The sequence below is a fragment of the Colias croceus genome, chromosome 27, assembly GCF_905220415.1.
Source record: "Colias croceus chromosome 27, ilColCroc2.1".
In the NCBI taxonomy this organism is placed as follows: Eukaryota; Metazoa; Arthropoda; class Insecta; order Lepidoptera; family Pieridae; genus Colias; species Colias croceus.
The window spans coordinates 5,361,064-5,374,677 of NC_059563.1; the positions used below are offsets into that span (position 1 = coordinate 5,361,064).

Below are 13,614 nucleotides of genomic sequence, written 5' to 3' on the forward strand. Positions count from 1 at the left end.
AAATATTTTTAGATATGAACTTATTAGAGTCGTAGAACCTAACAAGTTAGGCGAATTTTGACGGATGCACAAATAACATCAATATGTACAAATAGACAATATACAGCATTTATTAACCAATTAAGCTTAATGCCCACTAAAATAGTTTACAATCAATTCTTATATTGAACAAATATAAACTCCAACATTTATTTATTAACCGACTTCAAAAAAAAGGAGGAGGTTATCAATTCGGCCGGTATGTGTTTTTTTTTTATGTATGTACACCGATTACTCCGAGGTTTCTGAACCGATTTACGTGATTATTTTTTAGTTCGATGCGGGATGGTGTCGAATTGGTCCCATAAACATTTTATCCGGATAGGCCCAGTAGTTTTTATTTTATGTGCATTTTTGTCTGTATTTGTAAATGTTGCAAGTGCAAGTTTGAAGTCGGTTGTTTTTAACGCAGTTATCTACTTGTTCAATTTGGCTTCTTCTAGAAGCACTTTTGAATCGTCATTACATATTTTTAACATTTACCACCGATTCGGAAAGCAGTATCTATGGAGAAGAACCGGCAAGAAACTCCATAGTTGCTCTTTTAAAATCATGTGATGTATTTTTTCATATCAAAATTGGTTTTTTGCTTTAATTTTTAAAATGTTATCTCTATATATATTTTTACATTAATATTATAGTCAAACAAAAAAAAATCACTAATAATAATGAAATTAAAACAATTTTTCATACATTAAAATTTCAGGTGATACCGTTACGTTGGTTGCCGCCAGAGTCCGTTCTAGAAGGGGACTATTCCTCTAAATCTGATGCTTATATGTTCGCTGCTACTATATGGGAGGTAATTATAATAAAAATTATATTATAAAAAATGAGTTTATTTTTTTAAATTATAATATACAAGCTGTGCACCGCGGTTTTACCCGCCGTGCTCCGCTCCTGTTGGTATTAGCGTGATGATATATAGACTACTAGTGGTCCGCCCCGGCTTCACCCGTGGTACATATTTCGCCTATGTCCTTTCTCGGGTATCAAAATATCTCCAAACCAAATTTCATGCAAATTGGTTCAGTAGTTTAGGCGTGATTGAGTAACAGACAGACAGAGTTACTTTCGCATTTATAATATTAGTATGGATAGCCTTCCTCGATAAATGGGCTATCTAACACTGAAAGAATTTTTCAAATCGTACCAGTAGTTCCTGAGATTAGCGCGTTCAAACAAACAAACAAACTCATCAGCTTTATAATATAAGTATAGATTTTATTATATTAATATTTAATTATTTTCAGATTTACACCAAAGCGGAGTTGCCATTCGCAAAATTGAACGATAACTCAGTGCTAGAGAGAATCAAAAATGGTTCCCTCGAATGGACGGTCCCGGATTCGATGCCCGACAAATTGGGAGCGCTGCTTGTAAGTCAAATTTGTTTTCTTTTTAATAAAAAATATAGAAAAAAAAATTTTTGGTGAAAATTTTTGCTTAAAAAACTTTTGTTTTTATGATGATTGAAGTGATAGTTGATTTTTAGTGTTATTGTAAAAATATCAAATAAAAAAAATCAATCGTCAAAAAATTTTTCAAATTTTTTTTTTTCAACTTGAACTTGCAATTACAAAAATTGCCTGCTTATTGCCATGAATACATTATAATATATGCTATAGTCAAAACCCTGAACCAGTCAATATCCTTATTGACGGTTATTAAGGTTATTGACTAAGAAAATCAAAATATTTGTGTTATTTGCGTTGAAATCTTTAAAAACTAATAAAAAAAATAATATAACTATAATAATAATATATTTTTTATTACAGAAACGTTGCTGGAACAAAGTACCGACGGACAGGCCTCAATTTACGGAAATATTCGAAGAAATGACGAATGTAGTTCAAGAAATAACCGCGGAAAATGGATCGCAACATTCAAAGAGCGATTTGAACGAATGAACGGTTAAGTTACAGTGACCGGTGACGAGAAATGGATGGGTAACCGGAGTTTCTAAATAAATATTACATTTTATAAGTATTTAGAATGTCACGTATAGGAAGTTGAATTTGCACTCGATTATATTTGTCAATTGTAAATATCGATATGGTTAAGCAACGTTACGCGCGGTCAGGTTGTGGATGGGTGACCGACGCGTAGAAACAATTGTAACTTGGAGAGATTAAAATTAGATTGCATAGAATATGTATGTCGCACATGTTACTTTTTGACGTTCTCTACCAGACAATACTGTGTGCAATGGAGATATTTTAAGTTTTTAATAACTTAGTTTGAGATAATATCTAAATTAGATTCCATATAAAATGTATGTTACACTTATCACGTCTTGTTGGCAATCTCTACCAGACAAGATAGTAAGTGAAATGGAGATATTTTAGTTTATAAATAACTTGGTTAAGCTATTTTACATCAAGTCCAAAGTCTGATAGGTGACCGCGTTTCAAAACGGTTAATTTTAATAAATAATAAATAATAACTTTATTATAATATAATATTATGTATAACTTTGACGTTTAAACAAGCTTAATTATGAAAATATTTAAAATAAATTACACAAGAAATCTCATTTTATTCGACATAAGACTGTATATTTCTTAAAATGTAGGAGCAGTAAGTTATGGATTATTGGTATATATTGTATTTCGAATGTCGCAAGAAAGTTTTAAATTTAGTAAATTTTATATTTTTTGGTTTTTATGGCATTCAAATGCTTTATAAAATTGGTTAGGCATCCGCCCCGGAATGGCGCGAAGGATGCGGGTTCAATTCCCGCCTCGTGATCGAATTTTTTCTATCCTTTATTTTAGTAAATTTTTTTAAGTAGGTATTTAAACGACGTTGTTTATACGACGTTCGACCCAACTACCTTCACTTTATTAATAGTCGTTGACTTGCTGCGATTTGTTATCAACTAGAGTGCGTTTCACGAAAGAGTTCCCCTTTTTTTTTATAGTGGGGAAATCTTCCAAAGATACCCACGGCCCCCGGGGAAGGAGCCGTGGGTTATGTCGGATTCTTACCGACTAAAACCCCACTGTGTTCCGTCGAGCCGCTTTAATGATTGGGCCGCGGGTATTTGATTAGAATTCTTCCGCGACCACGAAAGAGTTCACCTGCCGTTATGTTGGCATACCTGACTGTCAAAAACGTCAAAGAGCTTAGAAGCGTTACAGAGTTGTCGAGGTTTTCCGAGATTTATAAATGTTTTAGAGATGCCAGCATCTCGGCATCAACGGCAGGGGAACTCTTTCGTGAAACGCACTCTACCTACATCAATTTTTAACCGACTTCAAAAAAAAGGAGGAGGTTATCAATTCGGCCGGTATGTTTTTTTTTTTGTGTATGTACACCGATTACTCCGAGGTTTCTGAACCGATTTACGTGATTCTTTTTTTTTTCGATGCGGGATGGTGTCGAATTGGTCCCATAAATTTTATTCGGATAGGCCCAGTAGTTTTTATTTTATGAGCATTTTTGTCTGTAGGTATTTGTGAATTTTGCAAATGCAAGTTTGAAGTCGGTTGTTTTTAACGCAGTTATTACTTGTATTAGGTAGCTGTGTAGAATCGTAGTACATTCTTATTACATTCAAACTAATATTTAACCCGGACTCGCTTGTTATTTCTTATAATACATATATTTAGTATTAAAAAAATCCATAACTTACCTTAATATTATATATTTTTATTTAAACATATTTCTAGTTTTAGTCATTCTGATGCATTTTACATTTTGTATTGTATTTTATAAGTTTTTTATTCTAGATTTCTATAGCATTTTAAATAATTTTCTAACTACTGCCGTTTGTAACAATTATTACCTACTTACTAGCTTTCCGCCCGCGGCTTCGCCCGCGTTTTGAAAGAAAAACCCGCATAGTTCCCATTACCGTGGGATTTCCGGGTTGAAACCTATCCTATGTGTTAATCCAAGTTACCCTCTATATGTGTGCTAAATTTCATTGTAATCGGTTCAGTAGTATTTGTGTGAAACACACACACACATCCTCACAATCTTTCACATTTATAATATTAGTAGGATAGGACATTTTTATATACAATTTAATTTATCATATACAGACTGATTTTTAAGGGTAAGACTTTTTTTTTTGTTTACTAGAAGATTTCCTTAAATAACCATTTAAAAAATCACTATGTAATTATATAGATTTTTAAAACTATAGAATTCAAGCAAAAATATTCGATGCATTTTTGAAGTGAAACTTCTATATCCGCGTTGAATGTAAAATTTAATTGTCGCGTCATGGCAATACCGTCACGTCACGACGATTTTGGTATCTTTGCCAATGAATTTTCACTTCTGACACGTGTGCTGAGCACACGCTTTTTTTTATTATTTAGTTGGTTTTTAACAATTAGAAATATCTCATATAAAAATAAAATTAATTATGATATCCATACTAATATTATAAATGCGAAAGTAACTCTGTCTGTCTGTCTGTCTGTTACTCAATCACGCCTAAACTACTGAACCAATTTGCATGAAATTTGGTATGGAGATATTTCGATACCCGAGAAAGGACATAGGCTACTTTTTATCCCGGGAAAATGACGCAATCCCGGAAATCCTACGGGAACGGGAACTATGCAGGTTTTTCTTTGACTGCGCGGGCGAAGCCGCGGGTGGAAACCTAGTATTAAATAAATTACGTTTTAAAAATATACAACGAGTATTATGTAGTTATTAGTTTTTTGTATGTTTTAAAACGATTTAGTTTCAAAACGGCTAATCGATTTTTGATAAAACTTCAATGAACGTCAAATCGATGTCAATAAGAAACGGGAGTCGTTTTAAAATATATTAAAAATGTATTCTAGTAGATTTTGCATTTATTGTAGATTGTATAAGTTGTATATTGGTTATACTGTATAAGTGACTTGTATACTTATAAATAAGTTTTATATACTTTTAATACTATAAAGCTGAAGAGTTTGTTTGTTTGAACGCGCTAATCTCGGGAACTACTGGTCCGATTTGAAAAATTCTTTCGGTTTTTTCAACTTTCGGTTAGCAATTTAATTTAATTATTTCGTTTAAATTTTATTGAGTAAGTAAATCAATTTTGATGATTTTCCTTATATTGAAAGTTAGTGTTTCTCATGTCTCTTCTTAAATAGTCAAGACTTTTTTGGCTCCTGTTAAAATGATCCAAACACGTGGTAATTTGTTCAGAACATCTTTTCTTACAAAATAATTTTTTTAAGCACTTATTTTTAAGTTAAGCAAGTTAAAAATAGAGTATAACCAATGTACTTAGCTTAAGGAGAAAACCGTCAGCTAAATGAAACTGCCAATCTGTATAAAGTTTAGCGATTAAGACTGATGCGTAGCCATTTTAGTGTAACTTTATGTAACTTAGTGATACTTTAGTGTTACTTAGTGATACTCTAGTGTAAGTTAGTGTTATTTTAGTGTAACTTAGTGATATTTTAGTGATACTTTAGTGTAAGGTGTATCGTCCAAAATTTGTGAAATCTCTCGTCCTATTCGAATCGAAATTATGTAGGTACGGTCAGCAAGTTAATGCTTAGATTTAATTACTGTTTAGTGATTTTATGAAATTGTAAGGCCTATTGATTTGAGATACTTAGTATTGATATTTCTAATGTGTGTATTTTATCCTTATAAACAGTTTTTTAATGTTCATTTTTTTAATTAAATTTTGTTTCCAACAATGTATTTTGATGAAAATAATAAAACAACCAATTTTTGTTAAACAGGACCTTTAATCAATAAGTAAATTCGCAATATAATATTTGTAATAAAGTAACTTCTTCAAAAAAAAAAAATTGCAAAAACTTAAATTTCTGACTGTACAGATTAGTTTATATTTGGCTAAAGTCGTGGACATTAGGGCTTAAATTGTACATTCTTTGATACCAGATATTGCATTTATAGGTTTTAAGTAGGTTATTTAGGCATGAAATATATATAAATAGTTTGTAAGTCTGTGTATCGCGCGTATATTTAGATTTTAGAGTATGTAGTTTGTTTCGAATTTCGATAAACATTTTAGCAATGATATAAGAAAAAATGTGCAGATAGGTTACCAACACAACATTCTATCTTCAAACACGGCACACTTACGCACACACAATTAGACGTCAAAGTGAGATGGCATGATTCAGATATCGTGAGCGAAAAAGAGACAAACTCATTTTGACATGCCCGGAGTGCTTATAAGCAATCTTCACGTTTATACTTTATCATTGCATTTTAGGATTCTGTAGCCAAATATAACGGAACAAAGTATTCATTTAGACAAATTAAAGACATTTTTCTAGTGAGTCTATACTTTATAAGCTCTGTGACAAATGTCATACAATATGAATTTTTACTTTTTTGCCGCTCATACTGTATGTAGAGTTTACAAGTTTAAGACAGAGCAGGCAACAAATTAATTTATACCGGTTTTGGATTTTATAATTACTATCTGCATATGTAGAAGTCATTAAAACTTAGATTTCGATTAAAAACGTTAATACAGACTTAACGAAAAAGTAATTTTAGTTGTAATGAAGTCATAAAAGTGATCTATTCAAAAACAGTATGAAATCGATCTCAACATATAGTTTTCTCTATTACACATTGGCGATAGATAGCGTGCTATCTCGCTTGCACTTATCTCTATCGAAATTTTTTTATTATTATTTTAAATACATTAGTCATTTTTCCATGGAGAATGAACTGATTTATTATTTTATTCCTAAAAATAATCATTTTTATATGACTGACATCTTTATATCATTTTTTTCATACGACATTTTAGATCTAGTATGTGTAGGTTGTATTTACAGTTAGTATTTAGTTTTTAGGTTATATAGTATATACCCGTAATATAAGTCAGTTTTAAACTGATAGTTTTTTAGTGCCAGATCTTAGTAATTAGGTTTAGTTAATAAGGGGGCATTCAAGTATTAGGTAACAAAATTTTGGGTTGAGGGGGGGGGTCTCGCTAAAACATTACGATGCGTTACTGCGGTACAGAAAAAATGTTACAATATGTTACAAGGCGGTGAATGGGGGGGGGGGTCAAAAAATGAATTACGTAATACTTGAACGCCCCCTGTAATTGCAATTGATATTTTATTCGTGGACATAGAAAAATGGGATTTTGTGATCCCCATTTTTTTAAGATTTTATTGTAAGATGTTCGCATAAATTCATAATTTATTAAGTTTATTGGTCTGTTAGTTTTACATAAGCTCAAAATTGATGGATATGTAAAGAAAAATATCATTTATTTATTTAATGCATTCGAACATTTTTTTGCGATGTTTTCAAAATAAACATAAAAAATATTGCATTTAACATTTTATGTATTGCATTAAAATACTTCTAAGCGAATATCTTTATTAAAAAAAAAGTCAATTTGTACTATTCATTTAAATCTAGTGATAAAATTGTAAAAATGTAAATTTGGCCAATTCGTATCGATGTGCTTCGCTCGGTATTTCATAAATTTTATATCGGCTTGTAATTTTAATTTTTTGTATTATGTCGTATTTAATTTAGTTTTAAGCGATTGTAACCTTTATTTAAGTCTTCGTTAAGACTGAATATTGTATGATTTTTTATATATTTTTTAAAAAACTTCGTATTAGAAGTGATTGATGAAGGAATTTGCATTGCGAGATTTTTGTAATAAATATTAATCGATGTATAATGGTGTTTTATTTTTGATACCCTATTTATGAGAATTATTTTTTTTACGTTATTCTAATTAATCCGAACTTTATAATAATCCTTTACTTGCATATCAAATTCTTATAAATTCATTAACTAAATATTTTGTAGTTGTATCTACTATCTAGTATAGTGTAAGTTTGATACAAAATTCTACATGAAAAAGTAATAAAAAATTCTACATAATTTAGCCCAAATATAAATTTTTATTCATAAAGATAAAAATTTTCATTCATAAAAAAACAGGTTTTATTTCGTACCTACTACTTTCTTCTTACTACTTCAACATAATTTAGCCCAAATATAATTTTTTATTCATAAAGATTAAGTTGTTCATTCATAAAAAAAACATTTATTTCGTACCTACTAGTCGCTATTTATTTTTTCAATATTTTCAATGTACAGAATTGACCCTTCTACAGATTTATTATATGAATAGATGAGTGTTTTCAGTAAACAAATAAAAATAACTGCGTTAAAAACAACCGACTTCAAAAACGGAAAAGTAAGAAATAAAAAAGATTTGATATTATTAATTACTACATATTAATTTTATGTGCTATTTACTAAAAAGGTTTGATGTCGGTGCATGGGCTTAATACTAAGTGCTTAGTGTTTGGCACCGACTTCAAACCTATTTAATAAATAGCACATAAAAATAATATGTAGTAATTAATAATATCAAATCTTTTTTATTTCTTACTTTTCCGTTTTTTATGTGCTATTTACTAAAAAGGTTTGATGTCGGTGCATGGGCTTAATACTAAGTGCTTAGTGTTTGGCACCGACTTCAAACCTATTTAATAAATAGCACATAAAAATAATATGTAGTAATTAATAATATCAAATCTTTTTTATTTCTTACTTTTCCGTTTTTGAAGTCGGTTGTTTTTAACGCAGTTATTTTTATTTAATACTTTTTAGTGTATTTTTCAACACGAATCAAACGAGCCCAAACTCGATAAAGTTGAGTCAATATATTACTGAGTTCCTATGGCCACCTTCCGATTCCATCATCAGATCAGCTCTATGTCATGATAATGTTTCATCGCTATCCAATTTACATTCGTATACAAAATTTCAGCTCAATCGGTTACCGGGAAGTGAATCAAAGTTACTTGCTACATTGAAATTAAGTCATCGAGGACAGACAAAAATGCTCATAAAATAAAAACTACTAGGCCTAGCCGAATAAAATTTTTATGGGACCAATTCGACACCATCCCGCATCGAACAAAAAAAGAATCACGTAAATCGGTTCAGAAACCTCGGAGTAATCGGTGTACATACATTAAAAAAAAAAAAAAAAAAAAATATACCGGCCGAATTGATAACCTCCTCCTTTTTTTTGAAGTCGGTTAATAAAAGTCGCTAATAAAGTCAAACAGTTTATTTAATAAATAATATTAAAACAAGGTTATTCTTCGTCTTCGTCCAGGTTTCCGATTTGCGCGTACAATTTCTTCTGAACAGTGAAGAGCTCAGCTACTTCATATGGGTCGCCTGGGATCTATAAGAAATAATATTATTAATCCAAATATAGAAAATACTACAAATTCTATGTATTCTGTAATATTTTAGAAGCACAAAAGTTTTATGGGTTGTAAAACCTAATAAATTGTGTAAAAAAACCACAATAAAACCTTCCTCTTGAATCACTATTTGAAACTGGATCTCTTTTATATACTATTTAGATTATATTTCGATTTCATATTTGACTATATGACTCTGAACTTCATTGCACCGAAAACTTGACCCTTAAACGATTTGTGTGACCCATAAACGACTGCGGTGCATTTACATCAATCGAACATAGAGCTAGAGCTCTAAGAGCATTCCTTCGTGATCTTGTGTAAACGAAAAGTCATATTCAGTGTTATTCAGGATTAGAACAGAACATTGCATAATCTTTACTCACTAAGAACAACGAAAGAATGCTCTACGCCTGTTTACTTACACTAAAATAAATTATAAAAGTGGGTTTAGAATGAGCACTCCCTTAAATGCATCGACAGTCAACCCAGAAATAAATGTGTAATAGTTAAGTAACCTTTTCACTGCCATAACATTTCGGTTTCCCCGGTCTGAATATACACAGCCGCTGTTTATGATAAACCACCTGTAAAATTAATTTAACTATGCCCTTATCTCACCAATAGGTAGGTACGTGTAGTCATCAAAATATACAAACACATAAAATGTAAAAATACATTATTATCTAAACTGTGGAGTTTAAAATATATGAACACTGAAGAGTACATTATGTTTTATTAATTTGAATTACATATTTAATTTAAATTAACTTATAAATTATTCTTGAAACAATAAAATAAAGTTGAAACTCACCTTTGCTGTTTCGAAAGGAATGTTTTCTAAAGTCGCTCTCTAAAACAAATAGAAAATAGGTATGTAATATGTCTACAATAATTCTACTAGCAGGGCTGATAATATTATATCTATTTATGTCATAATTTTAACTGTGTGGTTTTAACCGTAATGATCCGCTCCTGTAGCGTGATGATAATATGCGTGCTTAGCGTAGATATAAATATAATATTGCCTTCCTCGATAAATGGGCTATCTTATATCTAAAACCGAAAGAATTTTTCAAATCGGACCAGTAGTTCCTGACTTAGCGCGTTCAAACAAACAAACTCTTCAGCTTTATACCAAATATTAAAGTATTAACTACTAAGAATTTTTAAATCGTGTTTTAACTTACAACGTAATATATTGCTAAAAGGCAAAACAACAATTTGGTCATCCACATCATCTTCAAACGCAAATTGAGTTGTTTAATTCTAATAAAAGATTATTTTATGAAACGTAACGAATTTTGCAATTTCATTGCTTATTTCACGCTACCTCTATATCATGCAAAATTAAGCATTTTTTCTTTTTTACTATCTGCGGCGCGCGGATTCACGCGCAGACGAGCCCGCGGGTAAAACAAGTATTTGTGAGCTCATGTGTAATTCACCTATATTATTGTAAAGATCCATTCAAATCCGCCCAGTATTTTTTCTGACAAGCTTTCGCATTTAGGTATACCTAATATTAGAAACATAGTAGGTAGATACTATTGGACGAAATACCTTTTAACGATCGACTAGATCCTATGCTGTTAAACAATTGTTCATTCTCATAAAAAAAAACATTATACTATAGTTAGTATTATTTGTGATTATGCTAACTCAGAAATTTTAATCCAATGTCAAGCAGTCCAAAGAGCAAAGTGTAATTATTATTATATTATGTAGCCATGTAGGCATTATCTAATTAAATGTATGGGAAATAAATAACACGCACATTGTAAAATAAGTTAATTATTACACCTATAGTTATTCCACCTATAGTTTTAAATCTATGAAAGTAGGCACTAGAAAATATTGAAAGTTGATTTTTTAAAACTAATAGCATTTCACATTTTTTGTTTCGATTCTTAAAAATTTCTAAGTAAAAACATATTCATGTTTTTGATTCCCTAATCCCAACCATCAAAAGCCGGTATATATAGTTACCTACTTCATACCATTATTAATTAATATAGTAATAAGTATATATTATAAAGCTGAAGAGTTTATTTGTTTGTTTGTTTGAACGCGCTAATCTCAGGAACTACTGGTCCGATTTGAAAAATTCTTTCGGTGTTAGATAGCCCATTCATGGAGGAAGGCTATATATCATCACGCTAAGACCAACAGGAGCGGAGCAATGCGGGTAAAACTGCGGGGCGCAGCTAGTAAGAAATAAAAGAGGAATTTAAATTATATTTGCAGGATAAGTCGCGTTGATAGTAGGTACTGCAAATGTTCCAAATTTCTAGAAACATCCTTGGTGCATTGGTTAACGCACGAGCGTATAACCAACGGGTCTTGAATTCGATTCCCAGTGAAGACGAAGAAAAATAAATTCTCGGTCTGGCAGACACAGAAGGCTGATTATCTACTTGTCCCGTAAGGAAAATCGATCAGTGAAACAGATTTGAAATGCATCTGATCCATGATACCCAGTCTCTCAATCTCATTTGTTGCTAAACAGACACAGCTATTTATAAGGATGTGCCTACAAAACTTATTAAGAAATAAAATATTAGGTCTGATTTTTCTCTAATTCAATGTTTTTTTTTCTAAGAGATATCTCACTTCACATAGGTAGGTACTTGTTCTTATGTAACTAATAACTAATAAGATATTATTGACTATTGTCTTTCGATTTCATTCTATTTGATCGATAAATCCTTATTTTTTGTTTTTTAATATTATAATTATTGTTTTTTACAGTTTTAAAATATAATTTTAACAAGACATAAAGATAAAACTGACTTCCGGTGACTGTCAAAGTAATACGTACAATTGTTGTGCTCCGCTATTTAAACCTCAATCATCTGTATAAGTTATCCATATTCAGTGAAAAGTGTAATTATTCATAAATAAACATCGAAACTGCACAAAAATCATCGGGAACTAAGAAAAGATAAGTTTTCAACAATTGAATTTACTAATTAATAATTCCATAATTCAAAGCATTTCGATAACCAACAGCTGTTATTGACAGATGTCACATATTTGACAAGTGTCAAATACATACTGCCAACATAAGGAAAATATCGGGAGTTGCCATTCGAAAAAGATAAGGGATAATATAAAAGTCGGGTGACACGATATTGACCATAGACTAAAACTAAATTTTTTTAAAATGAATAATGAAGCACTTTTTGACAAACTTAAAACCGAAATGCAAAACCAAACTAAAGAAGTCTTAAATAAAATGGATGAAAAACTAGCACCTTTCACACGAGAAATTGAAGAATTACGATTAGAAAATAAAATTTTAAAAGAAAAAATAGCGAATTTGGAGAAAAACAGCAGATCAAACAACATTATTATTTATGGTCTTAAGGAAACAGAATCATCCCAAACAGATCTTTTGGAAAAAGTAACCCAGAAACTTACTACCCATCTGAACATTACGGTTGAACCTAAAGATGTAAATAAGATTTATAGAATCGGAAAAAAAGATACTGTTGGAGGGAAAACTAGACCAATACTCATGGCATGTGTTAATGGTTGGTTGAAAAATACAATTATGAAGAATAAGAAGAAACTTGATGATGTTTACGTATCGGAAGATTTTCCTAAAGAGGTCTTGCAAAAAAGAAGAGAACTACACGAAAGGGTCAAAGAAGAACGAGATAAAGGGAATTATGCGACTATTAACTACGATAAACTTATTATTAAAGATTATTCTACACAGACAAACAACCGGAAAAGGGATCTATCCATATCACCAACTACCCCAATCCAGCCAGAGAAAAACGTACCGACAAAAAATAAGAAAAACGCATTCACACTAATGAGAGGCCGATCCAACTCTACAACATCTCTAACCGGAAAAGTAGAACACAAAGCATAGCAAATACCTATCAGCCACCGGAACAATATAACACAAACCACAATAGAAGAACTTAAAAATACTTTCCCCAAGCCGGTTGGTCACCGTGGGGACAACGACCAACACCCTCACCCCTCAAAAATGAAGCGCAACCATCTGTTAAAAATCTGCACCTACAACGTAAGATCCTTAGCATCACAAGAACGATTAATTGAACTGCTGCATGCACTGAAAAGCGTAGACTTCGATATTATAGGACTGAGTGAAGTAAGGAGAATGGGCTGCAAAATCGAAGAATTACAGGAATACATACTCTGCTATACAGGAGAAACAAAGGGACTATATGGCGTAGGATTTTTAATCAAAAAGCATTATAAAAATTGCATAGTAAATTATAGTGGAATATCTGAAAGAGTAGCGGTATTACAACTTAATCTAAACAAACAACTTCTTACACTTGTTCAAGCATACGCACCTACCGAAAAAGCGAGCGAGGAAGAACTT

General features: G+C 31.1%; 2 protein-coding genes across 2 annotated transcripts in view; both read left to right on the plus strand.

Annotated features, from left to right (window-relative positions):
- The window catches only part of LOC123703729 (tyrosine-protein kinase-like otk), a 53,415-nt gene extending 50,965 nt beyond the window's left edge, over nt 1–2,450 (plus strand). Inside the window, exons 16-18 of the mRNA XM_045651827.1 lie at nt 746–841; nt 1,293–1,418; nt 1,818–2,450. Coding sequence (XP_045507783.1) covers nt 746–841; nt 1,293–1,418; nt 1,818–1,949 — 354 coding nt within the window. The 3' untranslated portion in view covers nt 1,950–2,450. The remainder of the gene's footprint in view (nt 1–745; nt 842–1,292; nt 1,419–1,817) is intronic.
- A 10,036-nt stretch (nt 2,451–12,486) lies between these two features.
- Nucleotides 12,487–13,131, plus strand: LOC123703682. The gene has a single exon (XM_045651761.1). The coding sequence runs from the start codon at nt 12,487–12,489 to the stop codon at nt 13,129–13,131; it is 645 nt and encodes a 214-aa protein (XP_045507717.1).
- The last annotated feature ends 483 nt before the right edge of the window (nt 13,132–13,614 follow it).